At 51.8% G+C, this 26,990-nt stretch overlaps 2 protein-coding genes, 1 long non-coding RNA gene and 1 other non-coding gene across 17 annotated transcripts in view; 3 read left to right on the top strand and 1 right to left on the bottom strand.

Moving 5' to 3' along the window:
- LOC110261339 (zinc finger protein 444) overlaps positions 1-26,990 on the top strand; it is a 996,914-nt gene that overhangs the window by 686,754 nt on the left and 283,170 nt on the right. The gene's annotated exons all lie outside the window — the stretch shown is intronic.
- Positions 427-25,920, top strand: ZNF274 (zinc finger protein 274). 13 transcript variants are annotated; one of them, XM_013998887.3, is made up of 8 exons: positions 427-705; positions 908-983; positions 1,859-1,985; positions 2,720-2,815; positions 20,115-20,597; positions 23,208-23,299; positions 24,084-24,336; positions 24,654-25,920. In XM_013998887.3, exons 1-8 carry the CDS (start codon positions 662-664, stop codon positions 25,514-25,516), a joined length of 2,034 nt encoding a protein of 677 aa, XP_013854341.3. In that variant the 5' UTR covers positions 427-661; the 3' UTR covers positions 25,517-25,920. The 13 variants fall into 13 exon arrangements, with proteins under 13 accessions (XP_013854341.3, XP_084818447.1, XP_084818448.1 ...); XM_084962321.1 differs by having other exon boundaries at positions 427-480; XM_084962322.1 differs by having other exon boundaries at positions 427-480; positions 24,210-24,336.
- On the top strand, positions 8,480-8,584 carry LOC146402518 (U6 spliceosomal RNA). Its single transcript, XR_014808695.1, has one exon. It is a non-coding gene; the product is annotated as a U6 spliceosomal RNA (small nuclear RNA).
- Positions 9,336-15,506, bottom strand: LOC106510599 (uncharacterized). Of its 2 annotated transcripts, XR_014806895.1 has the most exons (3): positions 14,490-15,506; positions 11,209-12,444; positions 9,336-11,085 (listed from the first exon to the last, which is right to left on the bottom strand). It is a non-coding gene; the product is annotated as an uncharacterized LOC106510599 (long non-coding RNA). The 2 variants fall into 2 exon arrangements; XR_001309217.3 differs by lacking the exon at positions 14,490-15,506 and having other exon boundaries at positions 11,209-14,239.

The raw sequence follows: 26,990 nt of genomic DNA on the forward strand, positions 1-26,990 counted from the left end.
TGCCCTCCAAGCCCCGCCCCCTTCTCGGAACTTGAAGGACGTCTAGCCCTGCCCCCAAGCACTTCCGGCCCGCCCCTCCTCCCTCCGTTTTGGGTGTGAGCTGCAGCCCGCCCCACCCCTCTGCATTTCCGCCTCAGCCCCGCCCACGCTCCCTTTCTCCACTTCCGGCCCTCCCCACGCGTGGTCGCCCATATGTCAGGGCACGGCTCCTTCCTGGCCTGCGTTGCCGTCCTCGCCGGTGCTGCAGCCCAGTCGCTTGACGGGTCCAGCCCGAGGCCTTCTCTAGCCCAGCGGGACTACTAGGGCGCCCTTCCGTCGCCCGGGCTTCGCGTGCCACCCAGAGTTGGCCCGCCAAGATGGCCGTCGCCTGCAAGGTGGGGGCGCGCCCCGCCGCGGGGGTGTCTGGGAGTTGTAGTCCGGACCGGCGCGCTGACGCACTTCGCCACGGACCGACGGGCGCCATAGTGCGCCGCGCGCGGGGTGAGTGCGGCGCCAAAACCGCGCCCGTCGGGGACTCTGTTCCAGGCCGGCTCTGCAGGGCAAGCCCAGCCGCAGCCCCCATTTCGCCAAACACAAGAGGAGCTCAGAACCACCTCGCCTGCCGTCCTTCCGCCGCGGGGCCTGAAGGGGCAGTGGGGGTCGGGGACTTGGGGCCCAAAAGATGCGGGGACCGGGCGGGCCGTCCCCCCTCAGGGCTCGTGAAGGGTGAGGAAACGGACCGATTCCTTCTGGGTGTGGAGGATGGGGAACCGGCCCTCTGGGTGTTCGAGAGCTGCTGGAGACAGCCCTTCAGGGCGTCTTCCGAAGTGGGGGATGGAGCTGTCATTTCCGGTTGTTTGGGCTGAGGGGGGCGGGGGCCGTGACTCAACCCTCGCGCCCCTCCCACCTCCAAATTTGACTTTCTCAGGACTCTGCCCACTCCCCCGAGACACCTCCAGGAAGAGGAAGGCATGGCTTCCGGGCTTCCGACGGCCTGGTTCCCTGTGAGTAGAGGGTTCTTTATGAGTTTTAGAGTCCATCCCTGAAATGCCCCGGGCCGCGCAACATCTCGGGGTTGGGCGAGGAACTGGCTGGGAAGGAGAGACCTTAGTGGACAGAGGAATAACAAGTATTTTAGCTTTCCAAGGATAAAGGTCAAATTATGGGGGATTCTCATTTATCCATTAAACTAGGAGAGTGGGAGCTGGGGAGGGAGACGTTGACAGGTCTAAGCAGGAATCAGGCTTCTATTTAGATTTCAACAGCTACTTTAGCATTAAAGCTTAGTTATTGGGGGCTAAGGATCCGGCATTTGCCGTGAGCTGTGGTGTAGATCGCAGATGTGGCTCGGATCCCACAGTTGCTGTGGCTGTGGTGTAGACCAGTGGCTACAGCTCCGATTGGACCCCTAGCCTGGGAACTTCCATATGCAGCAGGTGCGGTCCTAAAAAGCAAAAAAAAGAAAAAACTTAGTCACTGGGAGAGAAGAGAGATGAAGATGGATCCTTGAAGGGTGGAGGAAATATAAATAGTATGGGCAGTGGGTGGGAGCTGAAGGCTGGAGTGTGTGATGATTCAGCTCATTGCGGAATCCCGTAGCAGGAGGTATACCCAGGAATCCCCAGGTTAATAAAAAATGGAGAGGTTTTCAGAGAATGAAGAATCTCCTTCGGCCTTACTGGGTAGTCCTCCATGCTGTGACCAGAATAGGGTCAGCCTTGGGTTTGCTGTTTCAGACAAAAGCAAGAACTCATGATGAGATACCTGCATGCTTTCAGGTCACCTTGTTGACTGTGCCTGCATGTTCTCAGTCAGCCTCTCCCTCCTGTCAGTGTGGGTGACGACAGGCCCTGACTGAACAGGCACCTGTGGGTTTTAGGAACCAGTGACTTTTGAAGATGTGACGCTGGGTTTTACCCCAGAAGAGTGGGGAATGCTGGACCTTGAACAGAAGTCCCTGTACAGGGAGGTGTTGCTGGAGAACTACAGGAACCTGGTCTCAGTGGGTAAGGATGGCCTGTGTGTCAATAAAGATTTGCGCTTTGCAGCATAAATGTGGTGCCTTTGCAGTGTGTGTCAGCTTGGGCTCATCCTGCAAGTTCAAACGTCAAGGTCTTTGGAGCCTGAGGGAGAGGACTTGACTTTGTACACACAGGACAAAGATAACCTCACAGATAACTTCTGAAGCATTACCTGGTCCACCCCTGAGGCACTGAATGCTGGGGAGGTGGGTCAAACAGAGGTTTTCAGCTAGCAGAGGCAGAGCTGAAACGAATTCCAAAGGACATGGCGTCAGGTCTGACCGCTCAAGAGTATCATGAAAGACCCAGCTCGTTCCATCGCTCCCTGGTTAGTGTGAAGTTTTCCATTCTTAGGTTAGTAGATGCCGGACTGTGACATCAAGTATCACGTTCATGTTCAAGGCAGAAAGAAAGGGAGGCGGCAGCCCTGGCCAGTTCTCTTTTTACAGACTGACAGGGAAGAAGAACAATGCCTGGGGGCCCTAGCTGGCAAACTTCCCTTTGTGCCTTGCTGGCCAGAACTGGGTCCTATTGCTCCTTTACTGGGTAGAGTCCGGAACTGCCAGCCACTAGCTAAAGGGAGGGGGCGGGAATATCAGCACCGCCTGTCACCAGCAGTTAGGCCCCAAGGGGAGAACACGGGACCAGAATTGCTGTAGCCGGAAAGTATTTTCTCCCGAACACAGACCCCCAAGCCCTCTCTCTTTTCCCTTGGGCAGAGCATCAGCTTTCCAAGCCAGATGTGGTATCTCAGTTAGAGGAGGAGGAAGAGCTCTGGTCGGTGGAGAGAGGAATTCCTCAAGACACCTTTTCAGGTGAGAACCAGGCACAAGGGATCCTGGCAGGGAGTGGGCCGACTGGGCAGTCAGGAGCTGGTGTCTAGAAATTGAAGTGGCGGGGAAAACGCCCAGAGGGGGTGTTGTGTCGAGTAGTTGCAGACCTGCTGGATCAAGCTCTGTGTTCCTATGGCCCGAGTTGGGTGTACCGCTTAGCTGAACGTGAACCTGTTGCCAGTGCCTGGTTGGCAGTAAGGCCTCCCTCGTCGTGCTTCACACATCATCTGCTGCTGCCCTTCCCGTATGTATTCAGCAACTGGTGTGTGTCTCCAGCCAGGTTTTAAAATATGTTTACACTTCTGGTTATGTGTTTGTGCCCTGAGGGTGTTCCTGTACTCAGTGCAGAAAGGTGCACTTCTTTAACAAATACAGTGCAGACATCACTTGACTTGTTCCTCCTGATGGACGTTCAAGTTACTGCAAAAAGTGTCTCGCACACATTTTTTTTTTTGCACATTCAGGTTGGTTTTTTGTAGGATTTCTAGAAATGAACTTTGGATCAACCAAGATGTAAGTAAAAAAATCTGGTAGCAAGAAACTTCTAAGATCCTTTGAAATATGTATGCTGAACATGTGAGCTCCTTTTCCTCTTTGTAAGATACAAGTGATTTAGAGTCCGCTTTTTAAGGTTTGCACATCTGATGAGAAAAGGTATGTTCAGTTTAGTTCACATTTCTCTCATGGAGTTACGTGTATTTTCGTAAGTTTACATGTCATTTGTGTTTTTTCTTTTGTGGATTTATATATTTTCCTTTTTTCCCCGTTGCTTTGGTTTTTTTTTGGGGGGGGGGACTCTACACTATATCATGGATGTTAATATTGCAAATATCAGGCCAATATTTCTCTTCTACCTCAAGTCTTTGTGAAGAAATTCTATAGATTCAGGTATTTTTTCCTTTTAGATCCGTCTTTATTCCTCTTCCTTGTTTCATCTCATACTTAGGCAGATTGTACAAATATTTTCCTACATTCTGGTATTTTGGGGTTTTGTTTTCATGATGTGGGACACAAGTTTTTTCAATACCATTTTCAGACTCAGTTCTTCCGATTATTGGAAATGCCATTTTTGTCATGGATATAATTCTCATAGTCATCATCACGTGCAGGCCTTCTTGGCCCCTTAGGCTCCCTTGACCTCTGTTTGTCTCTGAGTAAATGCCATATTTCTCTACTTATTGTAGCTTTATAAGTAACTTGGATGAGTAGTAGTTTCTCTCATAATTAAAAAAAAAGGCGAAAAGGACCTATTAGCTGTTCTCAAACAGATGAGCACTGAACCATCAGCTTGTCAGCATTCATTGAGAAAAATCCTGTTAGGACAGTTATTACTTTTGGGGTCGGGATGGGGGGAGGGGGCATGAGCATGGCTTGTAGAAGTTCCCAGGCCAGGGGTCAAACCTCCACAGCAGTGACCCAAGTTGCTGCAGTGACAGTGCTACTACATTCTTAACCTGCTGCACCGCAAGATACCCCGGAACATACATTGCATTGATTGGATTGGATTTGGAAATTTCTCAATGTAGAACTCGTCTCAGTTGAGTTCTGGCGCAGGTGCACAAAGGGGTCTCCTCTCACTATGCTGGCCAGCCCTTCCAGTGCTGTTGTTGGGCATCTACTGTAATTGCTGTTAATCCAGAGTAATCCTGCCTTGAGGTCTTGCATAGTTGTTGCAGATGAACCTGTTATGCTGCTAAATTCTCTTATTTGTAACAGTTTTGTTAGATTCTCATGAATTTTCTTGGCACAAAGTCATTGTACTGACAACCACAGAGGAGAAGGCAGGGAGTTCTTGTGTGGTACAGTGGGTTAAAGGATCCGGTATTGGTGCACCTGCAGTGTAGGTTGCAGCTGTGGCTTGGATCCAGTCCCTGGCCTGGGAATTTCCACATGCTGTGGGTGTGGCCATTAAAAAAAAGGGAAAAAAAGGGGGCACTTGTATTATTATTTTATGTTTTTTGAAGTTATGAAATTACAGCCATCCTAGCTAGTACTTCAAAACATTTAGCTGAGGGAGTTCCCGTCGTGGTGCAGTGGTTAACGAATCCGACTAGGAACCATGAGGTTGAGGGTTCGGTCCCTGCGCTTGCTCAGTGGGTTAACGATCCGGCGTTGCCGTGAGCTGTGGTGTAGGTTGCAGACGCGGCTCGGATCCCGCGTTGCTGTGGCTCTGGCGTAGGCCGGTGGCTACAGCTCCGATTCAACCCCTAGCCTGGGAACCTCCATATGCCGCGGGAGCGGCCCAAGAAATAGCAACAACAACAACAACAACAAAAGACAAAAGACAAAAAAAAAAAAACATTTAGCTGAGAGGGAAGATTTGAGTGGTCTGACTTAAATTGGCAAGTTTCTGGGTTTTGACAGGCATACTGCTTGATTCTGTTTTATTTCGAATCAGTTTTATCTGGATACAGAAATTCTTCTCATCCTTTCCAATAAAGGAAAATTAGTAATGGCCCCAATTTCCCCCCTCCAAGGTGATCATGGGGTTTTTTTCATATGAATCGTCAACAGTGACATAATCATAGACGCGCCCTTGCTGTAATGTGCTGTTGGCATCTGTTAGTTTTTTAGCATCTTGGCATCAATATTTATAAATTGGGTTGGGGAAGTGGGTGGTTTTCCTCCTTGTGTTTATTATTTTGGGACATTTCTGTATCAGAACGTGTTGGCTTTGTAAAGAAAACTTGAGATTTCTCCCTTCCTTTCTTCTCTGCGCTCTTTTGCAAGCGACTTGGTAATTCCTTGCTTCTGGAAGGCTTCAGCTGTGAAAGCTGCATGTTCCCCCACTTGTGTTTTTCTTTTCTATGTTCCAAAGTCGCTCCTTTCATTCTCTGCATTGAAAACCTCCCCTCCCTTCTAGCCATTGGCGCAGGTCCCTAAACTAAACCCACAGGAAAGGTTCCCAGCAACTCAGACACTTTGTATCCACCCAGCATGGTTTCTGTTCCCCCGGTTGCCTCTTTCCATCCAGCCTTGGTTGTGGCAGGTCTGGGACTCATCCTGTCTGGAACTTAAGTCCCGTGTTGGCAAACCTTCCAGCCTTGCCCCTCTGGATGCTCTTGTGGTTTCTTAAATCTAGCTTCGTGGGGGGCACTGGGCACCAGTGTTTCTGCACCTTTTGGGAGCCTTGACTTGAATGTGACAGGAGGCTCAGGGTGGTCATCCAGAAGCAGAGACCATGTGCGGGGGAGCTCACCAGGACACTCCTGCAGGCTAGGCCTAGGGCTCCAGGTGCCTAACACGGTTCTGCTGTGTCACACTGACTCCTTCACGTGGTGTCTTTCCTCCACTGCCTCCCCTTTTATCTCAGATACTTGTATGGAAGGCCTCTTGTGTCCGATGCAGTATAAAAAAGAAAAAGTGTGCATTTTAGTAGTGAGTCAGAGGCCTCACATCACCCCTGCCATTGCAGACTCCTGAGTCTAGCAGCTGACAGCCTCTGCACACAAGCCACACAGATGTCACTGTGTAAACACGAGGGAACAGTGGCACACGGAGGGGATAAAGAACATGGGGTAGGAGTTCCCGCTGTGGCACAACAGGGCGGCCAGCATCTCTGCAGTATGGACACAGGTTCCATCCCCGTCCGGGCACAGTGTTAAAGGATCCCACTTCGCCACGGCTGTGACACAGGTCACGACTGCAGCTCAGATCTGATCCCTGGCCTAGGAACGCCCTGTGCCTTGGGGCAGCCAGAAATGAACAGGGAGAAAAAGGGCAGAGGGTAAAGGAGGGAGCAGTGTGGGGGGGTGCTCTAGAGGAGACGCTCAGGGGGTACTGCTGGGGTGAGATTGAAGCCAGTTACTGAAGAAAAGAAAGTCAGAGGCCACGTAAGAGTGGTGGTGAAGGGAGCTTCCAGGAGAAAAAACACCATTTGGATGGAGCCAACTTGGCACATTCAGGGAATGTAAAGTCACCCACTGGGCTGGGAAGAGCTAATGGGGAGATGGGAGTTACGTTGATCAGAGCACACAGGGCCTGCACTGTGAGGGGAGTTTGGTTTTCATTGAGCAGGTGTGTGGTGTGCTTTTCATAGCTCACTCTGAAGATGGCAGAAGCCAGGGGGCCATGGTAGCGTCTGGGGAAGAGGTGGTACTACCTGGCCTGAGACAGTAGCATTTGTAGGTGGATTCAGTGGGTTAGTTGAGTAATGACCCAAGAGGGTAAAGGAAGCTGCCAAGAGCTGCTCGTAGGTGAAGGCTTCAAGAGATTTCCTGGGACTGTCCTTTGTGAAAATATGTATTTACTCTATACTTTCTTTTAATGTATCAATGTCTTATTTTAAAAATACAACCAAGGAGTTCCTGTTGTGGATCAGCAGACCCAGCTAGTATCCGTGAGGATTCAGGTTCGGTCCCTGGTCTCACTCATGGGTCAAGGGGGCACTGCTGTGAGCTGTGGTGTAGGTCACAGACGCGGCTCAGATCCCATGTTGCTGTGGCGGTGCTGCAGGCCGGCAGCTGCAGTTCCAATTTGAACCCTGGCCTGGGAGCTTTCATTTGCCCCAGGTGCAGCCCTAAAAAAGCAAATAAATAGGGAAATAAAAGTAACAGTAAAGGAGAGCTATTACTACTAAATTTTTGGCATTAGTGACATGAAAATCTGGTTAAGGCAGACTTTTGAAGTGTGGAAACAGAGATTTTCTTTGGTTTTTATGTTGAAATATTTTACGTGAACAGTACAGAGAACTACCTAATAAGCTTTCACCTAGATTCAGGTGTTTTTGGAACGGTCCCATATCTTGACTGGTTTTATTAATAAAGAAGATTGTTTTGTTGAGAGGAAGAGAAAGAAATTCTTCTCAAGATGTCATCCTTTGGCCTGAGAGGATACAAATGGGTTATAAAGGACACATGTGGGGGACATAGGAAATCAGTTGTTTTATACAAAGGGTAATTCTTAGAACAAGACTGAAAAAATATGTGTCGTTTCAGACAGCCTGTTTTCTGCCTAGCTCAGCTTTTATGAGAAGGCTCACCTGGGAGCCTTAACATGCAGAAACCCTGAATGGAGGAAGTCCCTTTCACTCAAACATGAATGATGATAGCAGGAAAGGCTTCTGGCCTGACACAGCCTGATTTGAGAGAATTCATACTGGATAGAAAATTCCAGTTGTGTTCAATTTGGAAGCATTCTTACAGCAAATAACTGTATCCAAGAACTCTGAAGTCATGGGGACATGATGGCTGTGGAAAGGCTTCACAGACAGCTGTCTTCTTCCAGCTCACAGAAGTCACACTGGCGAGTGTCCAAGAACGGACTCAGTGTTAGGAAGGCCTCAGGAGCCACGGCACCCGCAGCACGAAGCCCTTCAGTAGGAGTCCTCGTTGTGTTCAGCATCAGAGGACTCATATGAGAGCAGACACCCAGTGTAATCGGTGCAGGCAAGTCATTAGCCTTAGCTCAGGCCTTATTTGCCAGAACAACAGAAAACCTTACACTGAAGAGAACCACACTGGATCATAAAAATGGAGTAACTCATCCTGTTTTACACCAGATAGGTCGTAAAGAAGGCAAAGTACACCAAGCTTGGATCACAAGAGGACAGCAGTCGCTTGGTATCCCTGAGGGACTGTTTCAGGACTGTCATGGATACCAAAACCTGCAGATGCCCAAGTCCCTTCTGTAAAATGTCACAGTCCAGTGCTTACTTCAGCAGCACCTCCACTAAAAGTGGAACCACACAGAGATTAAGCGTTGTCCTTGCACAAGGATGACCCATACATCCATATTTTTAAAAAAATATTAAAATGGTTAGTACAGTCAGATGTGTGGGTCACCTGTACAAATGTATACTAAAACAGGTGCTGTTTTGTCACCTTGGGTTCTGCATCTGACTTGAACATCTAGAACAAATGTTCAGTAGCATGGGGAGAGCAAGCATCCTTATTTTAGTTTTCCTTGTGTGTCTCCAGATGCTAAAACAGTGACTGAATTTCTAGCTCAGGTAACTGCTAGGCGAATAAATCATTGAAAAAATTTCAAGAGAGCAGAGGGCTTCTTCAAAGAGGAGACTCTGAACACTAGTCCAGGCTGAGACAAGAGGGTAGGTACGGAAAATCTTGAGAGGGGGTGACAGAGAACTCTGAGAGGGTCTTATCCTTGGGGACTGGCTAAGAGTCTGGAATCCTGCATGAATATCAGACATGTTTTGGCAGGAATCCAGCCTGTCGGTGTGGTCACATACTGTGCCGTCTTTATCCAAGAATACTTTATGTCTTCTGTCACCATCCGTGCATTTATTCTCTAGGACCCATGTGATCTTAATCCTCTTAATCCTTTTATTTGGGGATCTCGCTTCCTGGTGTCCAGATACAGTCCCCGGAGTAATTTCAAGGCCTGAAGGGCTTTAATTATCAAATGAATAAGAATGAGAATAAATGAACTAAGCATTTGACTCAGATATGGGGGGGAGGGGGAAATACTCCCAAAAGTCCTGAAGAGACGTGAAAGCAGGAATAAATGAGTCAGAGACGAAAAAAAAGAATGCAAGAGCCCATTTTCTGGATAGACAATAAATAAAAGCCAAGCTAAAATCTTATACAGGAAAGAGAAACTCTACACAGATAGACAGCAGTACGTGTAGTTGTTCCCACTGTAGTACTTTACACAACAGTCGTAAGGAATAAGCAGCTCTGTGACTGAAGAAACAATCTCCGAGAGAGACATATTTCTTAAAATATGTAAAATACACATCTTAACATACATAAAGATCCCCTTAAAGACGCACACATGAACACATGCAAGTTTGAACATGCCAACTGGTTATCATTGGGAGAACACAGAAACTAACAGGATGTGACCGCCTTGTGGGAAGGAAGCTGGGTGGGAGGATACTTTCCATGTTTAGAGGGTCTGCCCATAACTGTGCTCCTAAAATGGAAACAACGGTCGTCTTCCCGCTGTGTCACCAGTTCCTGACATAGCATAGGTACTCAGTAATTATTTGTTGAGTACATGAATGAAAAAACAATAAGATGGAAAGCTTTCTAGAAAAGTGTAAAGATGGCAAAATTGGTCCCAGGAGAAGTGGGACTTTTTCTTAGAACAAAGTGACCAGTTGGTTGCATTTCTGTATTGACCTGGGCAGTGAATATTTTCCAACTTCTGTTAAAAGATATTTTCCATGGAACGTGAGCTATTCAGTGACAAAACACAGGGTACTATGTTAATAGGTTTTTTCTGCAACACACACATAGCATTGTTCTCACTAAAGCACAAAATGAGAAAAATACCAAAAAAGAAGAAATAATGGTAGCTCATAACAATACCTTAAAAAAAGCTAATGCTCTGAAATAGTTATGAGTCGAGCAGGTGCAACAGATTACAAAAATACAGAAACAGCCTTGACTTATACCAGGAATAACCAATTTAACAGATGGAGGAAAGATTTTGTTAACAATGCTTTTTCGAAATGATACCTAAGAAAAATAGTTAACAATTGTTAAATTGTTAAGAATTGTTTATTCTTAGGTATCATTTTGAAATGATACCTAAGAATAAATTGTTAAGTTCAGTTAAGTACTGTAAAGTCAGCTCTATTTGAAGAAAGTTACATTAGAAGGCCATGGAAGGGAGTTCCCGTCGTGGCCCAGTGGTTAACGAACCCGACTAGGATCCATGAGGATGTGGGTTCGATCCCTGGCCTCGCTCAGTGGGTTAAGGATCTGGCGTTGCCGTGAGCTGCAGTGTAGGTCACAGATGTGGCTCAGGTCCTGCACTGCTGTGGCTCTAGCGCAGGCCGGTGGCTACAGCTCCTATTAGATCCCTAGCCTGGGAACCTCCGTATGCCACAGGTGTAGCCCTAAAAATACTTTCCCCCCCCCCAAGAAAAAAAGGCCATGGAAGACTTAAGTACAAGCACTGACTTTTTAGGGCTCATTGACACCTGAAGTATATGAAGTCCTTTCCTAAGTCCTACTCTCATCCCAGCCAGCAGACTCCAGAGAAATGCTGTGGGAGCATGAATGCAAGTCCCTGGCCTGGCTGGTCTGAGAGGAAGCAAGTCCAGTGAAAACCAAGCGTCCTCTCACCCCAGGCCCGCTTGGGCTCCCAAGTGAAAGACAGGAACTTGGCGGCGGCAGCAGCTGTCCTCCCATGATGACATACAGATAGGACACAGTTGCAGTGCCAGTGAGAGGCCCTGCAATTTGGAATATGAATATATCAGACCTGAAGGCCCACATGTCCCTTGGCGAAGCGCTCACCAAGGCTCTCAGGCTGCACTTGTCAAAACACTGCTTGAGCACCTGCCAAAAGACCAAGGGTAGAGATGGGTCACCCTGACGAACAGGACGGAAAGGCCCGGCTCACCGGGCTTGGTTCATGCCAGAGCAGCCACCAGCGCATGTGGCTGACTGAAGTGAACTTACCAGTTGCTTAGTCACACGGGTCACCTGCCGCTCACGGCTGTGGTGCCGGACAGTGCAGATAGAGGCCACTTCCTTCACCGAAGAACGTTCCACTGCGCAGTGCTCTTCTTGACAAGGTGGGGGAGTGAGTCAGTTAATGAACCAGGTACTTGGAGATGGCGGGCAGGGCCGTGAAGGAAAACGCAACAGCAGGATGTCTGGAGTAGCGGGGAAGCGTGGGTGGCCAGTGTTAGCTCAGAACTGGGCAGGAAGGCAGCTCTGCGGTGGCGTCCGAACAGAGCGCGAGATGGGGAAGGAGACCCAGGTGGAGACTGTGGGGAAAGACCATCAGGCGGGCAGTGGCAAGGGCAGTGACTTCTGAGGCAAAGATGGTGGCTGGGGGGAAGCCCTCTTCGCTGTGAAGGGTCTGAAGGAACAGGGCGGGGATTCCGGCTGCTGCCTTTCCCGGAGTGTGGCCTTCGGCAGGTCCGTAGCCTCTCCCAGCGTGATTTCTGTTGCCTAAAGCTAGGATGCTGTCCTTAGTGGGGCTGTGGTGGCATAAAAGCCTGGGTGCTGGGGCCTTTCACGAAATGCTAGCTGCTGGTGCTGATTCAGAGACTTTGAGTGAGGTCAAGATGCCCGTCAGGGGCTTTGGTACATTCTCCTTTGGGCCTGGCTTTGGAGTTTCTGATGCACAACAGTCAGCAGCCTTAGGAGACACATTTCAAAGGCGATGTTGCAGGGCGCCCAGCAGAGCTGAGGCGTGAGGAGTGGGGAGAGGAGCAGAAAGTGGGGAGAGCTGGGGGCATCCGGGACAAGGAGTAAGAGGGACGGGAGCATGCAACAGGTTAAGGGGAGCAGACCCTGCCCACCTCCCCCAACAAGCTGGCAAATTGTCACTGTAACCAGTTACTATTATTTGTGCACTGGTAGCCCTGGTGTACCTGGTTAATCGGTCAGCATTCACTAGGAAACTGAACTGTGAGGGAGAGAGCTTACCTGGAAGGGAGGGAGCAGGGAGACTGAATTTGAGAGAAGAAAACTTTAATTAGAAAACAGGAGTTCCCGTCGTGGCGCAGTGGTTAACGAATCCGACTAGGAACCATGAGGTTGCGGGTTCGGTCCCTGCCCTTGCTCAATGGGTTAACGATCCGGCGTTGCCGTGAGCTGTGGTGTAGATTGCAGATGCGGCTCGGATCCCACGTTGCTGTGGCTCTGGCGTAGGCCGGTGGCTACAGCTCCGATTCAACCCCTAGCCTGGGAACCTCCATATGCCGCGGGAGCGGCCCAAGAAATAGCAACAACAACGACAACAACAAGAACAAGAAAAAAAAAAAGAAAGAAAGAAAGAAAACAGCATAAAAAAAAAAAAAAAAAAAGGGTTCCCTTTGTGGCACAGTGGTTAACGAATCCGACTAGGAACCATGAGGTTGCGGGTTTGATCCCTGGCCTTGCTCAGTGGGTTAAGGATCTGGTGTTGCTGTGAGCTGTGGTGGAGGTCGCAGACGTGGCTTGGATCCAGCGTTGCTGTGGCTCTGGCGTAGGCCAGTGGCTCCAGCTCAGGTTAGACCCTAGCCTGGGAACCTCCATATGCCGCAGGAGCAGCCCAAGAAACGGCAAAAAGACAAAAGAAAAAAAGAGAAAACAGTAGTTTCTATCAGTCTTTACTACATGCAGTACCTGGCATTAGGTCCCTAATCACTTAGGGTGGGGAAACTGAGGCCCAAAAGATGTAAAACACCTGCCCAGGGGTCTGTGCCTTTGTGTAATAGCCCCCTAGCTAGATGGGGAGTTGCAGGTAAGGGGACTGAGTTCCCCGGGGGTTATTCAGATGGTTGATTGAAAGCCAGTACTTGGAGCTGCAGTTGATAGGGATAATCTTATGCGGCCCCAGGCAGGTGGGTGCGTCAGTGAGTCCTGGCCCAGTAAGGTGAGGATCCACTGTCAACCTTGTTAGCTGGTAAACACAGCTTTTATTTTCTGTCAAGTGGGCACACACCTCTCTGGAACAGATAGCAGTGAAGATGACCTTAGAGGCTTGCGAGTGGTCCAAGAGATGAGTCAGAAGATAGAGGTGCCTAGAATGACACTTACCCAAGGGGCTTCCAGGGTTGTGGCCGTCTCACTCACTGCATAGCACCCAGTAGGTGCTTTGTAACTGCAGAACCAGCGCCCGCCTGAAGGGCTGCTATGCAGGGACAGCTGGCTGGCTGGGTGGCGGATGTGCTCGGCTCTCAAGACCAAAAGATCTACAGAGTTTTTGACATCCAAACCCAGACACACTCGACAGTTTAAAACAGTTAACTTTTTCCTTTTTTTTTTTTTTTTTCTTTTTGCTGTTTAGGGCCACACCTACAGCATATGTAAGTTCTCAGGCTGGGGTTGAATCGGAGCCACAGCAGCTCAGATCTGAGTCTCATCTGCTACCTACACCACAGCTCATAGCAACACTGGATCCTTAACCCACTTAGCAAGGCCAGGGATCGAACCTGCTTCCTCACGGATACTAGTCAGTTACTTTCGGCTGTGCTACAGTGGGAACTCCCTAAAACTGTTAACATTTTTGAGTGAGCACTTGATGCAAGATTTTAAAACATCCGGTGCCCCTAAGGATAAGGGGAGTAACTAAATACAAGGTCAGTATTAAAGGAGAAATAATTAGAAATGGAGGGGGGGTAGAGACGATGAAGTAGAATAAAAAGAATCCAGCTTTTTTTTTTTTTTTTTTAAGGGATAAAGCTGTATATAAAAATTTCTCTGGTTATCCAAGGAGTACAAAATGGAAATTTCAGAAATTTATAGGCTAGGAACCATTTATTAAGAATTAAGATTGTTGGAGTTCCCGTGGTGGCGCAGTGGCTAATGAATCCGACTGGGAACCATGAGGTTGCGGGTTCGATCCCTGCCCTTGCTCAGTGGGTTAACGATCCGGCGTTGCCGTGAGCTGTGGTGTAGGTCGCAGATGCGGCTCGGATCTCGCGATGCTGTGGCTCTGGCATAGGCCGGCGGCTATAGCTCCGATTGGACCCCTAGCCTGGGAACCTCCATATGCCGCGGAGATCGACCCTAGAAAAGACAAAAAAAAAAGAATTAAGATTGTTATGGAGTTCCCGTCGTGGCGCAGTGGTTATCGAATCCGACTAGGAACCATGAGGTTGCAGGTTCGGTCCCTGCCCTTGCTCAGTGGGTTAACTATCCGGCGTTGCCGTGAGCTGTGGTGTAGGTTGCAGACGCGGCTCGGATCCCGCGTTGCTGTGGCTCTGGCGTAGGCCGGTGGCTACAGCTCCGATTCAACCCCTAGCCTGGGAACCTCCATATGCCGCGGGAGCGGCCCAAGAAATAGCAACAACAACAACAAAAGACAAAAAAAAAAAGATTGTTATGCATGATTATTGCTCAAAATGGTGACTGTGGCCCAGCATGAAGCAGCTGGGGGGAGCCCCCCCCGCATATCCTATATCTGGGATACTTCTTAGGCTAGTGCTGATGGGACTCCGGTAAATTTCTATCCCTGGCTTCCCAAGTTACCCTCAGAGAGGGTTCAAGCCTTAAGAGTTGTATCTAAAAAGTGAACTATGCTTTCAAATCGAGAAGGGGGTGGGGGAGGATAAATCAGAAAATCTAAGGAAGGATATTAAATGCTCAAGATGGTTGCAGCTATCAACTGGGACGGGCAAGCGCCCCAAAGAAATTAATTCAAAAGTTTATTTGGGAGAGAGTGGAGAGAAGACGTTGGAAATGGAAGATCAAATGCCTGTCAAGGTTGTTATCCAAGAAAAAGTTACTTTAGACGTAAGTGACGGCATGGCCCAGGACCTGTTTCTCAACCCTGGAGCGCTCAAGGCCAGTCTCGGGTGGCCAGGCGGCCCCACCCGGCACAGGGAAACTCCTGACCCCGAGCTGACTCACTCCTCGAGTCGCACGCCAGCAACGGGAACACCCGTGGTGGCCGCCGAAGAGCCGAGGTTTGCCGTCAGGAATTCGAAGGAAGGACAAGGCAAAGGCCCAAGGAGACAGAGATAGAAGGTAGGGGCGGGGGGCGAAAGTGGGTCGGAATCCGAGTGCTCGTGGCTCCGGGCAGAGCGGCCGCGCTCTCCACACCCAGTGTTGCCCAACCGGAAGGACTTGCAGCTCGAGAGGGTGTATGTAGAGGCTGCGCCGGCGCCGTCCCGGACACGTCCGCCGTTGCCGGGGTTCGAGGGAGAGAACGCGAGCGGGGGAGGTCGGAGGCGACGGCCCCACAGCAGGCCGAGCGGCCGCCAGCCAGCCAGCGCCCTGAGGGGACTTCCTAAGCCTCAACATGGCGGAGCCGGAAGTCCGCGCCGCGGAGGCTCCTGGGAATTGTAGTGTCTTCGGTGCCCAACCCACTTCCGTCCAGGCCGGAAGTTGTGACCGTGCGCTCCCGGAGCTCTGACAGGAGAGGCCCTGGTTGTGTAGTTGGCCTAGGCGGCTGTACGCTTCGCTGCGGGGTGGGACCAGCAGGGCCTGCTCCGGAGCCTTACGCAGACGTCGTCTGTGTTCAAGGACTCCGCCAAAGGCAGCTCCCTGGGCCCGGACCCCACGCTGTCTGCCTAGTGCGTCTGGCGGCAGGTGCTTGGGAAGCCGCAGACGGCGCAGACACAGCCTGTGCAGGCAGCTGCTGTTCCTAATCGCTTCCGGAATCTCTTGCCTTTTTTTTCTTTTTTAAAACGCACCCGCAGTCACTCCACTGGAATGAGCAAAGCTGCTCTGTTCCCCAGGCGTAGAAGGCCAGACCCTGACAGCAAGAGTTTACAGCAACGTGTGGGTTTATTGCGTGGAGACAAGTCTCAGATGCACTCCAACTTGATCTTTGACTTAGGAGTGTTTTAAAGAGAAAGAACAAAGAGGCAGGGGTTAATCGTTGCTTTATGACAGTTCTTAATCTGTGGTTTTGGAAGTCATAGTGTCTCTGGTTCAGGATTCTCTGGCCAGGTGGGCCCATGGCTCTGGGACCTGTTAGCTCTTCTTGCCCTGGAGAGACAACCTGAGTTTGTACCTTAACAGTGTTACAAACAAAAGCAATTTTGATCACCCAACGGTTGGTTGGTGATCAGTAAGCACAGGACTGAGGTCAGAGGGGGACAAGAAAGGGAATAAAGCTTTGAAATGAGAGGTAAATCATAAACTCAGCAGGGGATTCGTTTTGAGTAGTAGTTTCCTGTTGTGCGTCTTCACTGTTCTGTTCACTTCATGTGACAGGAACATTCCTACCTTCCATAATCCCCTTAAAACCAGTGTCCCAATTTTTTAATGCTAATGTGGGAATCTCACTTTTTTTTTTTATGCCACACCCAAGGCTTGCCGCAGTTCCCAGGCCAGGGATCAAACCCACACCAAAACAGCAACTGGAGCTGTTGCAGTGACAACACCAGATCCTTAATCCTCTGAACCTCGAACAAACTCTGACAGTTTTCTTGACGTCTTTCAACACTATTTGTGTCTTCCAGTTTTACTCCATCATTTACTACATTGCTCAGGGAGCGTTGTAGAAATAAAAACCAGTCCAATGAGAACATGCAAGAGCTGTGTACTCAGAGCTTTGCTCTAGCAAGGGGGTCAGCCACCATCGCCTGTGCTTGTTCGAGACTAAAGCACACTGATAGTTGGCTGGTTCAGATTGGAGATAATTGGTGTGGAGTCAAAAAAGGAAACTTGAGGAGTTGACGTTTTGGCTCAGAGGGTTAAGGACCCAAGAGGATGCAGGTTCAATCTCTAGACTTGCTCAGTGGGTTAAGGGTCCAGTGTTGGTGCAAGCTGCAGCTGCAGCAGCTCGGATGCAGCGTGGCGGTGGCATAGGCCTCAGCTCCAATTTGACTCCTAGCCCAGGAACTTGTGGCCGTAAAAAGGTAAAAAAGAGAGAAAGAGAGAGAAACTTAACTTTAGTCATTACTAAGTCCTGATCAGCTGGGCTTTTTGCTGCAGAGGTTCTTGGTCAGAGTTCTCTTGTATGTGATGTGGCCTTTGTCTCTGAATCCTCCTTCTTTAGGTAGAACAGCAGTCATCTGTCTTCATCTCTGGATAGCTCCCTGCTCATGAGTAGATTAATCTTGTGAAAGTTCCTGGCCATTTATGGTTCAGGCTTTGTGTTCATGCTGTAAAATCCTTCCCGGGTAGAGCGGTGCTCACCGTTTATACTCACAACAGCAAGGGTCAAAGGGCAGGTTTACTTTTGACATAAGCCCCACAATTTCTATTTTTATAAAACGTAAATCTCAACAAAAGTAAATCATAATCCACACCGTTCATCTTTCATACATTTACTTTTTGAAGCCTCCAAGTCATAGCATTTCTTCGTGCAGTTGTAGAGAAAAATATTTCAAAAACAAAAAAAACAAAACAAAACAAAAAAAAAAAAAGGAGTTCCCGTCGTGGCGCAGTGGTTAACGAATCCGACTAGGAACCATGAGGTTGCGGGTTCGGTCCCTGCCCTCGCTCAGTGGGTTAACGATCCGGCGTTGCCGTGAGCTGTGGTGTAGGTTGCAGACGCGGCTCGGATCCCGCGTTGCTGTGGCTCTGGCGTAGGCCGGTGGCTACAGCTCCGATTCAACCCCTAGCCTGGGAACCTCCATATGCCGCGGGAGCGGCCCAAGAACCAAGAGATAGCAACAATAACAACAACAACAACAACAAACAAAGACAAAAGACAAAAAAAAAAAAAAAAAAAAAAAGAAAAATATTTGCTTCCTGTTGCTTTATGAGCCTTCCTTAGCATTTCAAGTCCATCCTGGCATTCTGTTCAGCAGATGCTCTGCAGACTCTGCGCTGGGACCCAGAGTCTCTGCTTTTCCCAGGCATCTTCATTCTTAGCTCCCATGGAGTTGAGATCAGATTCTCGGCCTCTCATGGCTGCAGACATATAGAGCATCAGAGTCTTGTTGATGCCTGTTCTTTTTTTTTCTTTGTGTGTTGAGATATAATTTTATATAACAAAGTTAATTCTTTGAAAGTGTGTAATTCGGTTGTTTTACTGTATTTCACAAGGTTGTGCAGCCATCACAATGATCTTTTTTTTTTTCTTTCTTTCAGGGCTGCACCTGTGGCATATAGAAGTTCCCAGGCTAGGGGTCCAATCGGAGCTGTAGCTGCAGGCCTACCCCACAGCCACAGCAATGCAGGATCCAAGCCAAGTCTGCGACCTACACCACAGTTCACAGCAACACTGGATCCTTAACCCACTGAGTGTGGCCGGGGATCGAACCCCCATCCTCATGGATACTAATCAGATTGTTTCTGCTGCATCACAACCGGAACTCCCACTATGATCTAACTTTAAAACATTTTCATCATCCCAAAAAAGAAATTCTGTATCCTTTAGGCATCACACCTCAAAGCCCTCAATTCCCCTGGAATCTCCTGGAAAGCACTCAACTATTTTCTGTTGCTGTATAGTTCGTATAAATGGAATCATGCAATATGTGGCTTTTTGTGTTTGGCTTCTTGAGCATAATGTTCAAGGTTCATGCATGCGGTAATATGTATCAAAACTTCATTCTTCTGGAATTCTCACTGTGATGGTGTGGGTTGAGAATCTGACTGCAGTGGCTTGGGTTGCTGCAGAGACACAGGCTCGATCCCCGGCCCAGTACAGTAGGTTAAAAGATCTGGTGTTGCTGCAGCTATGGCTCAGATTCAATCCCTGGCCTGGAAACTTCCATTGCTATGGTTGTGGCTGTAACATGGAAAAAAAAAAGTCCCCGTTGTGGTGTAGCGGAAACAAATCTGACTAGTATCCATGAGGATGTCGGTTTGATCCCTGGCCTCATTCAGTGGGTTAAAGATTCAGCATTGCTGTGGCTGTGATGCGGGCCGGCAGCTGCAGCTCTGATTTGACTTCTAGCTTGGGAACTTCCATATGCCATGGGAAGGGCCCTAGCAAAGGCAACAAGACAAAAAAAAAAAAAAAAAGAAAGAAAAGAAAAAAGAAAATCTATTGTATGGATAGACCATATTTTGTTTATCCATTTACCGTTTGATGTACATTTGAATTGCTTTCCCTTTTTGCCAATTATGAATAATGCTGCTGTGAACATTTTTATACAAGGTCTTGTGTGGATATGTGTTTTCGGTTCTTTTGCATTGGAATTCCTGGATGGTGATGTAACTCTGTGTTTAAGTTTCTGAGGAGTTGCCAGACTGTTTTGCAGAGTAGTGCAGCATTCTGTATTCCTGGTAACAGAATTTCAGTTTTTTCACATCCTCAGCAAGAGTTGTTACTGCCCGTGTTTGATAGTAGCCATCCTTGTGAGTATGAACTGGTATCTCACTGTGGTTTTGGGTTTTTTCTTTTGTTTTTAATAAGGATTTTTTTTCCATTATAGCTGATTTACAGTGTTCTGTCAGTTTTCTATACAGCAAGGTGACCCAGTCACACATACATGTATACATTCCTTTTTCTCACATTATCATGCTCCATCATAAGTGATTAGATAGAGATTCCAGTGCTATACAGCAGGATCTCATTGCTTATTCATTCCAAGGGCAATAGTTTGCATCTCTTAACCCCAAATTCCCAGTCCATCCCACTCCCTCCCCCTCGGCAGCCACAGGTCTGTTCTCCAAGTCCATGATTTTCTTTTCTGTAGAAAGGTTTATTTGCCCCATATATTAGATTCTAGATAAAAGTGATCTCATATGATATTTGTATTTCTCTTTTTGACTTACTTCACTTAGTATGAGAGTCTCTAGTTCCATCCATGTTGCTGCAAATGGCATTGTTTTGGTTTTTTATGGCTGCGTAGTATTCCACTGCATCTATATACCACATCGTCTTAATCCAATCATCTGTCAATGGACATTTAGGTTGTTTCCACGGTGGTTTTGATTTGTATTTTTCTGGTGACTGGTGAGGTCACACAACTTTTCCAGTATTTCTTGGCCATTTGCCTTGCTCTGCTTTCGACTTACAGAGTGTCCTGAGGCTCATCTGGACCCTCAATTCGATCCTTTTCCTGCTGAGAGTCCCCTGATGAAGATCGAGGTCGTCGAAGTCCTCACACTGAACCAGGAGGCGGCTCGTCCGCGGAACGCCCAGATCCGGGCCCTCTATGCTGAAGACGAGGCCCTGAGCCCAGGCATCCTCAGGGAGCCCACTCAGCATCTGGATACGCATCCAGCTGACCCTGAGACCGCTCGACAGCGGTTCCGGGAGTTCCGCTTTGAGGAAGCGGCTGGGCCCCGCGAGGCCCTTGCCCGGCTGCGGGAGCTGTGCCGCCAGTGGCTGCAGCCCGAGATGTACTCTAAAGAGCAGATGCTGGAGCTGCTGGTGCTGGAGCAGTTCCTGGACTTGCTGCCCGGGAAACTGCGGATGTGGGTGGCGTCGCAGCACCCAGCAGACTGCCAGGAGGCAGTGGCCCTGGTGGAGGATGTGACCTGGATGTCAGAGGAGGAGGGTGAGTGTGGTGAGGGTGAGGGAGGAGCCCTAGCCTTCCCAGGAGGTGAGTGAGAAAGGGTGCCCACCCCGTCCAGGCCAGGGGCGTTCCCCTCCCCCGCCTGGTCCTGCCTCCTCGCTGCCATGCCTGCCCCATTGTCTTAAAGCAAGGGGAAGTGTTATTCCAAAGCATCGGGCACTGGACCCCAGAGTGTATGGGGAGGTGGCACGATCTGCTGGTGCTTTCAAACTTCACCGGGTTAGGAGCTCCCATTATGGTGCGGTGGGAGTGAATCCGACTAGCACCCCTGAGGATGCAGTTCCAATTTCTGGCCTCGGTCACTGGGTCTCGGATCCAGCATTGGCGTGCGCTGTCGGTTTAGGTCGCATTTGCAGCTTGGATCCCAAGTTGCTACGGCTGTGGTGTAGGCCAGCAGCTGTAGCTCCAGTTAGACCCCTACCCTGGGAACTTCCATGTGCTGCGGGTGTGGCCCTAAAATGCAAAAAAACAAGAAAAAGATTCACCGGGTTTTGGAGTTCCTGCTGTGGCTCTGTGGGTTCAGAATCTGACTGCAGCAGCTCCGGTCGCTGCAGTGGTGAGGATTTGATCCCCGGCCTGGTTCAGTGGGTTAAAGGATCTGGCGTTGCTGTAATTATGGTGTGTAGTTTGCAGCTGCGGTTCGGATTCAATCCCTTGCCCAGGAACTGTCACGTGTCACAGGTGCAGCCATTAAAAAAAAAAGGCTCAGGGGTTGCAGTGTGCTGTTGATGGAGGTCGGAGAACAGGGGCAAGTCTAGAAGCAGATCTGCCACCCAGAGCTGTCACCATGCCTGCCGAGAGGCCTGGTGGCCTGGGCGGGGATGATGACAGGGGTGTTGGGCCAGGGAGGGGGCCCAGGTGTGGGATGTGTTTGGGAGCCAGCTTCCGTGAGATATGACGTCTGTCAGGCTGAGTTCCATGGGACTCGACACTTCTTTGCACATCTGCACCTCCCATGTCTGTGCCAGGTGCCCGGCTGTTTCTTGAGTGAATGAATGATTGACTGATGGACGTTAATGCTTGGGTGGGGAGGGGACATGGGAGGCTGGATGCAAAGAACGGAGCCTTTGGAGAAGCGGGGAGGGAGCTGGCTGGGCAGCGGCAGGAGTGGTCTCTCCCACACGCACTGGGTCTGGGGTGCTATGGTCAGCAGGTGGACGGCCCCAGAGAAACCCACCTTTGAAGCCCTTGAACCCCTCATGGCAAAAGGGACTTTGCTTGTGTGACTAAGTGAAGGTTTTCAAGATGGGGAGATTATCCTGGGTTGTTGAGATGAGTCCAGAGCCATCACGAGGGTCCTTAGGAGAGGCGGGGGGGAGGGTCAGTGTCAGAGCAGATGTGACAACTGAGGCAGAGGTGACACACAGAAAGGGCCGCAAGCCACGTATTTTAGGGAGCCTCTGGAAACTGGAAAGAGCAAGACATATATGCTTCTCTAAGCCTCCAGAAGGAACGCAGCCCTGCCAACACCTCGATTTTAGCCCCCGAGGCTGGCGTCAGACTTGGGATCTCTGTAATTGTAAGACAGCCAATGTGCGTTATTTTGAGGCACCGTCAGGGCAGCTTGTCACAGCAGCATGAGGCACCCGAGGCAGTGCCGGGAGACAGCTGTTGGGCTCATGAGGTGAAAGCCCCTTGGGGGTGAACGGAGACAGTCAGGGTCACGGACGGTGATGGACGAGGCCTTCCAGGGAGCCCCGAGAGTCCTGCACTTGTGGCCGGCATGTCTGTTTGGGCCTCGTGGGTGTGACGGCCACAAGGCCTCGCACAGAGGGGCCAAGGGAGAAGGACCGCTGATTGGAAAGTCCCAGGGCGCCCCAGCTCCAGGCGTGGCTGCACCCCGGGCCTCTGCGTGTCTTCAGGGCTTGTTCTCTTGTCTGTGACATCCTTCTGGGGGCTTCACTCAAGTACGTTTCCTCCACACGTGAAATCTCTCCTTCCTAAATGGTCTAACAGGTGCCTCTTTGGCTCTGATTGGCTGGCGGTGGGCCCGGCGTTCATCCCTGAGCCGGTCATCGTGGCCAGGAGGAAGCCATGGGGGGCCAGCCTGGGTCATGTGGTGTGTTCCTCTTGATGGCAGGGGTGGCATCATCATCACAGAAGCCCGCGGACCATGTGGCGGCCTCTAGGGCAAGTCAGACGTTAAAGAGCTGCGGTGGAAGCGGGTGGAAGGGGCAGGAAGGCTCCGAGGGCTGTTTCCTGAGGTAGAAGAAGCTTGGTAGAATTTGCATCAGGATGGGATGGGGGGGTCCCACGCTCTATAGGGGTGGGAGCGGGGGCAGGAGCATGGAGGACGCAGAGGCCAGAGAGGGGGCCTCTGTCCCTGAGGAGAAGGTGTGAGGCCAGCCGCGGAGATGAAGCAGCTGGAGCAGTCCTGGAGGAGGGAGGGGATGGGGCCAGCAGTGCGGACACTGGTGCCCTGTGGTCTCTCCGTGGGGGTTTGGGTGTGGGCGGTGTGAGAAGAAGGGGGCGCTGTATGGGAGAAGCCGTGGGTGTGCGCTGGCCCCAGGGTTCGAGACCAACATGGGCTGTCTGCGCCCTGCCCAAGGCCACCTGGCACACTGGCTGACCCCGCGTGCCCTCTCCTCCCAGCACTGCCCACCCAGGGCCCCGGCAGCTCTCTCCAGACCACAGCGCAGCACGAGGAGGACGTGGCCTCTTGGCCAGCGAAGGCACCGCCTGAGGTAAGTGGGTGTCACCCTTTCCTGCTCTGGTCCCAGCATCCCTGCAGGCCTCCCACGGGCTGGGCCTTTCAGAGTCTCTGGGCAGGAAGGGCAGGCCTGCCCTCCAGCCATCCTGGCATCATTGGAGGCCACACAGGGGCGTGGCGGCCAGGGGTCAGGAGATGGGTAGCTGAGGGTAGGGGCAGGAGGTACCACAGCCCAGCCTTCATCCTTCATAAACTTGAGGGTTTGTGACTGCATCAAGACCTGGGTTTTGCTTCAGAATAACCCAGAGCTGGGGTGTGGACGAGGCAGAACCAGCCCTGTCTTGCTGCCTCGAGGCTCACGGGGCAGCCACTGATGGTGTGTTTGTGGCCTCGGTCAAGGCTTACCCGTGGCCGTAGCGCAGGACTGAATTTATTGGCTCTCCTGCAACGAGTGGTGTAGGAAGGGCTTCAGGCATGTCTGTATTCAGGGGCTCCAGCCTCCTTTCAAGCAGCCTCTGCCCCTTGTGGGCACAGTGCCTCCCAAATCCAGGCAAAGGGTGCTGGGAGGCCGCCTCCTCCCCGAGTCCTGGGTGGCCCCTGAGAAAAGACTGATCGCAGTGCAGCCCCCGTCCCCGTCCCGCAGGGAGGAACTGTCCCCAGAGGACGTGCCTAGGGAGGGGCCAGGCTGGCTCAGGGATGGTCCCCTGTGGAGGCAGTTTGTTTGTGGCACTGGCAGTTCCCTGTAAAGTTGGGGCTCTGCCTCCAGCCTGGGCCCGAGCCGCTGGTCTTGTGAGAATGAGACGCTGGGTCTCTTTCAGGCCCCAGCCCGTGCCTGCAAGCAGACCCCCAAAGCCGGGGCACCCCCAGCACAGCGGACTCTGTTGGAGTGTCCCCACCAAGGACTCCCTGCCCCTCTGGCTGGGACACGAAGTGTGACATTGCAGGAACCCGTGACCTTCCTGGACGTGGCCGTGGACTTCAGCAGGGAGGAGTGGGGGCTGCTGGAGCCGACGCAAAGGACCGAGTACCACGACGTGATGCTGGAGACCTTGGGACACCTGGTCTCCGTGGGTAAGGCCACCCCCTTCCGGGGCCGGGGTCCCCGGCCGTGCCCTCGGGGGCCCCCTGCACCGTCCAGGGTCCCGAGCCGACCCCGCGGCCGCGGAGGGGCGGGGCGGGCGCTGTGGGCGCCGAGGCGGCCTCGGTCCCGCCGCCGGGCGCTGCTTTGCCGTCGCGCTGAGGGGGGACGGCAGCCCCGCGCCTCTCGCTGCCGCCGCCGCTGCCGCCGCTGCCCCGCCTCCAGTCTCGCTCTTCTGCTCCTGAACGTTTACTGGTGTCACACTGTCGCCTGCGTCGGCGCCCTGGCCACGCCGCTGGGTTTCTTGCAGGCTGGGAGACAACCCTGGAGAGCAGCCGGCTGGCTGCGCCGATGCTCGGCGCCCCCGAGGAAGAACCGGCCCGAGACCTGCAAGTGGAGGAGGCCTCCGGGGCCGCCTCGGGAGCCGCCCTGCCGGCCGGGGCCCCGGGGGGCTCGGACTCCGCGGCGGTGCCCGTGGCGCCCCCCCAGGAAGCGCCCCTGCCCGGGAAGCCGCGCAGAGCAGGCCCCGCCGCTGCCGCCCCGGCCGGCCCTGGGCCCAGCACAGGCCGCGGCTCCCTTCGGCCCGCGCTGCCTCGGAAGGGCCCGCACCGGCGTGGCCCGCGGGTTCGGACCGGGCCGCAGGCTCCGTGTGCGCGGCTGTCGCAGCAGGGCGGCGGGGGCGGCGGCCCGCAGGTTACGTTCACGCGCATCCGCAGAGGCAGCCAGGTGTGCAGGTGCAGCGAGTGTGGCAAGACCTTCAGCAACCCCCGCTACTTTTCGGTGCATAAGAAGATCCACACGGGCGAGAAGCCGTACGCGTGTCAGGCCTGCGGCAAGGCCTTCGTGCAGAGCTCCTCCCTCACGCAGCACCAGCGGGTGCACACCGGGGAGCGGCCCTTCGAGTGCCCGCAGTGCGGGAGGACCTTCAACGACCGCTCGGCCATCTCCCAGCACCTGCGGACCCACACGGGGGCCAAGCCATACCCCTGCCGGGACTGCGGCAAGGCCTTCCGCCAGAGCTCGCACCTCATCAGGCATCAAAGGACCCACACGGGGGAGCGCCCCTACGCCTGCGGCAAGTGCGGCAAGGCCTTCACCCAGAGCTCGCACCTCATCGGGCATCAGAAGACCCACAGCGCGGCGAGATGCAGGAAGAAGCAGCCCGCCTCGTAACCCCAGGCCGGCTGGAGAGACGTCGTCTATCTTGGCCGCCCGATGCCGCAGTGTCACCAAGCGGGCCAGGTTGGGGTACCGCCTGATAGGAAACGGCTGGAGTTGGAGCAAGGAAGTTCTCAAGAGCCGAGGATGCCCGGCGCCCAAGGCAGTAAGAAAACCAGTGGGAGTCGCCGCTGAGGAATCCATCAGTTGGAAAAGCACAGTTAACTTTTTACTCCGTGGATTTGGTTGTTCATTTGGTCATTGAAATAGATATTAATGAACCCGCAAACGCTCCTACTGTAAGTTTTTAAATCCAGGTACTAAAAAGTCTGTGCACTGATGTTGTATTTGTGGTAAAGTATTTATTTGGAAGAACCAGGAGAGAGCATGGATGAATAAACTATATTTCTGTGGTAGAATCTGTGTCTTTTCCCACGTATTTAATTGTCTCTTCAGTAATGATAATTAGAAGACAGAATGTTAGCAGTTCTTGCTGTGGTGCGGTGGGTTGCTGCAGCTGTGGCTTAGGTCACATATCTGTCTTGAATTTGATGCCTGGCCTGGGAACCTCCATAAGCCGCAGGGGTGACGGGGTGGGGGGAGAAGGATTGAGGAATGTTCAAACGAAAGGGATGGACCACGGGTGGACCTGGGCAGTCGTGCTGTGTGGGTAAGGGGAGTGGGTGGGAGGCAGGTGCAGTTAGCTGCTGGGGGTATGCCCAGCCGTGGAGGGCAGTGGTTGCAGGAACCTCCTTCTTGCAAATGGATCTCCCAGGGTGATTTATATAAGGAGCCTGGACGGTGATTTGGAGGATGATGGGGGGTGGTACGTGATAAATGCCAGGAGGGCCAGCAGCGCCCTAGTCGCTACTCATCACTGTCACTAAAGGAAACGTGAAGGTCAGAAACGCTTGCTTAGGAGGGTTTAAAGCTGTAGGTAACATCGGGATGTGAAGTCCAGTCGACTGCTTCCGAGAGGGCCGCGAGATCCTCTGACCTTTAGGTAGGGGGTCCCACGTTCCTTAACATCAGATGAGATGATCAGGGCTCGAATATGCAAAACCGGTGGTTCCTGGTCTTTCCCCAAGCTCCACGCAGTTCACACGAGCACCCCCCACCGTTACATTCCTAACTTGCCACCAGGGCCCAGGGCGTGTCTGAACATCCTGCAGCGGAGGTAGGAGGCAGGAGGTAGGAGGCAGAATGACGGCCCCCAGAGGCCTCCACTGCGAATCCCCGGAACCCGAGAATGTGGTACCTCTCGTGGCCAAAGGGGGTTTGCGGCTGTGATTACATTACGGTGATGAAGCAGGGAGAGTACCCTGGACTATCCTGGTGGACCAGCTATCATCACAAAGGGTGTCGCAGGGAGACAGCAGGGTCTGGGTAAGAGAAGGAGACATGATGACGGGAGCAGAGTCCCGCGATGGAGGACCGTAAACCAAGGATGCGGAGTGGCCTCTGGAAGCGAGAAAGGACAAGGAAATGG

The sequence above is a fragment of the Sus scrofa genome, chromosome 6, assembly GCF_054392235.1.
Source record: "Sus scrofa isolate SSC_HxYL_T2T_F1_AM1 chromosome 6, Sscrofa_HxYL_maternal_Yorkshire_Landrace_v2.0, whole genome shotgun sequence".
In the NCBI taxonomy this organism is placed as follows: Eukaryota; Metazoa; Chordata; class Mammalia; order Artiodactyla; family Suidae; genus Sus; species Sus scrofa.

Bases quoted from the DNA above. Each gene is read 5' to 3' on its own strand.
- ZNF274 (XM_084962316.1), top strand. From the start codon at position 662: ATGCGGGGACCGGGCGGGCCGTCCCCCCTCAGGGCTCGTGAAGG. The intron at 984-1,858 runs GTGAGTAGAGGG...TGTGGGTTTTAG, and splicing joins TTCCGACGGCCTGGTTCCCT to GAACCAGTGACTTTTGAAGA. The intron at 2,816-20,114 runs GTGAGAACCAGG...TTCGACTTACAG, and splicing joins TCCTCAAGACACCTTTTCAG to AGTGTCCTGAGGCTCATCTG.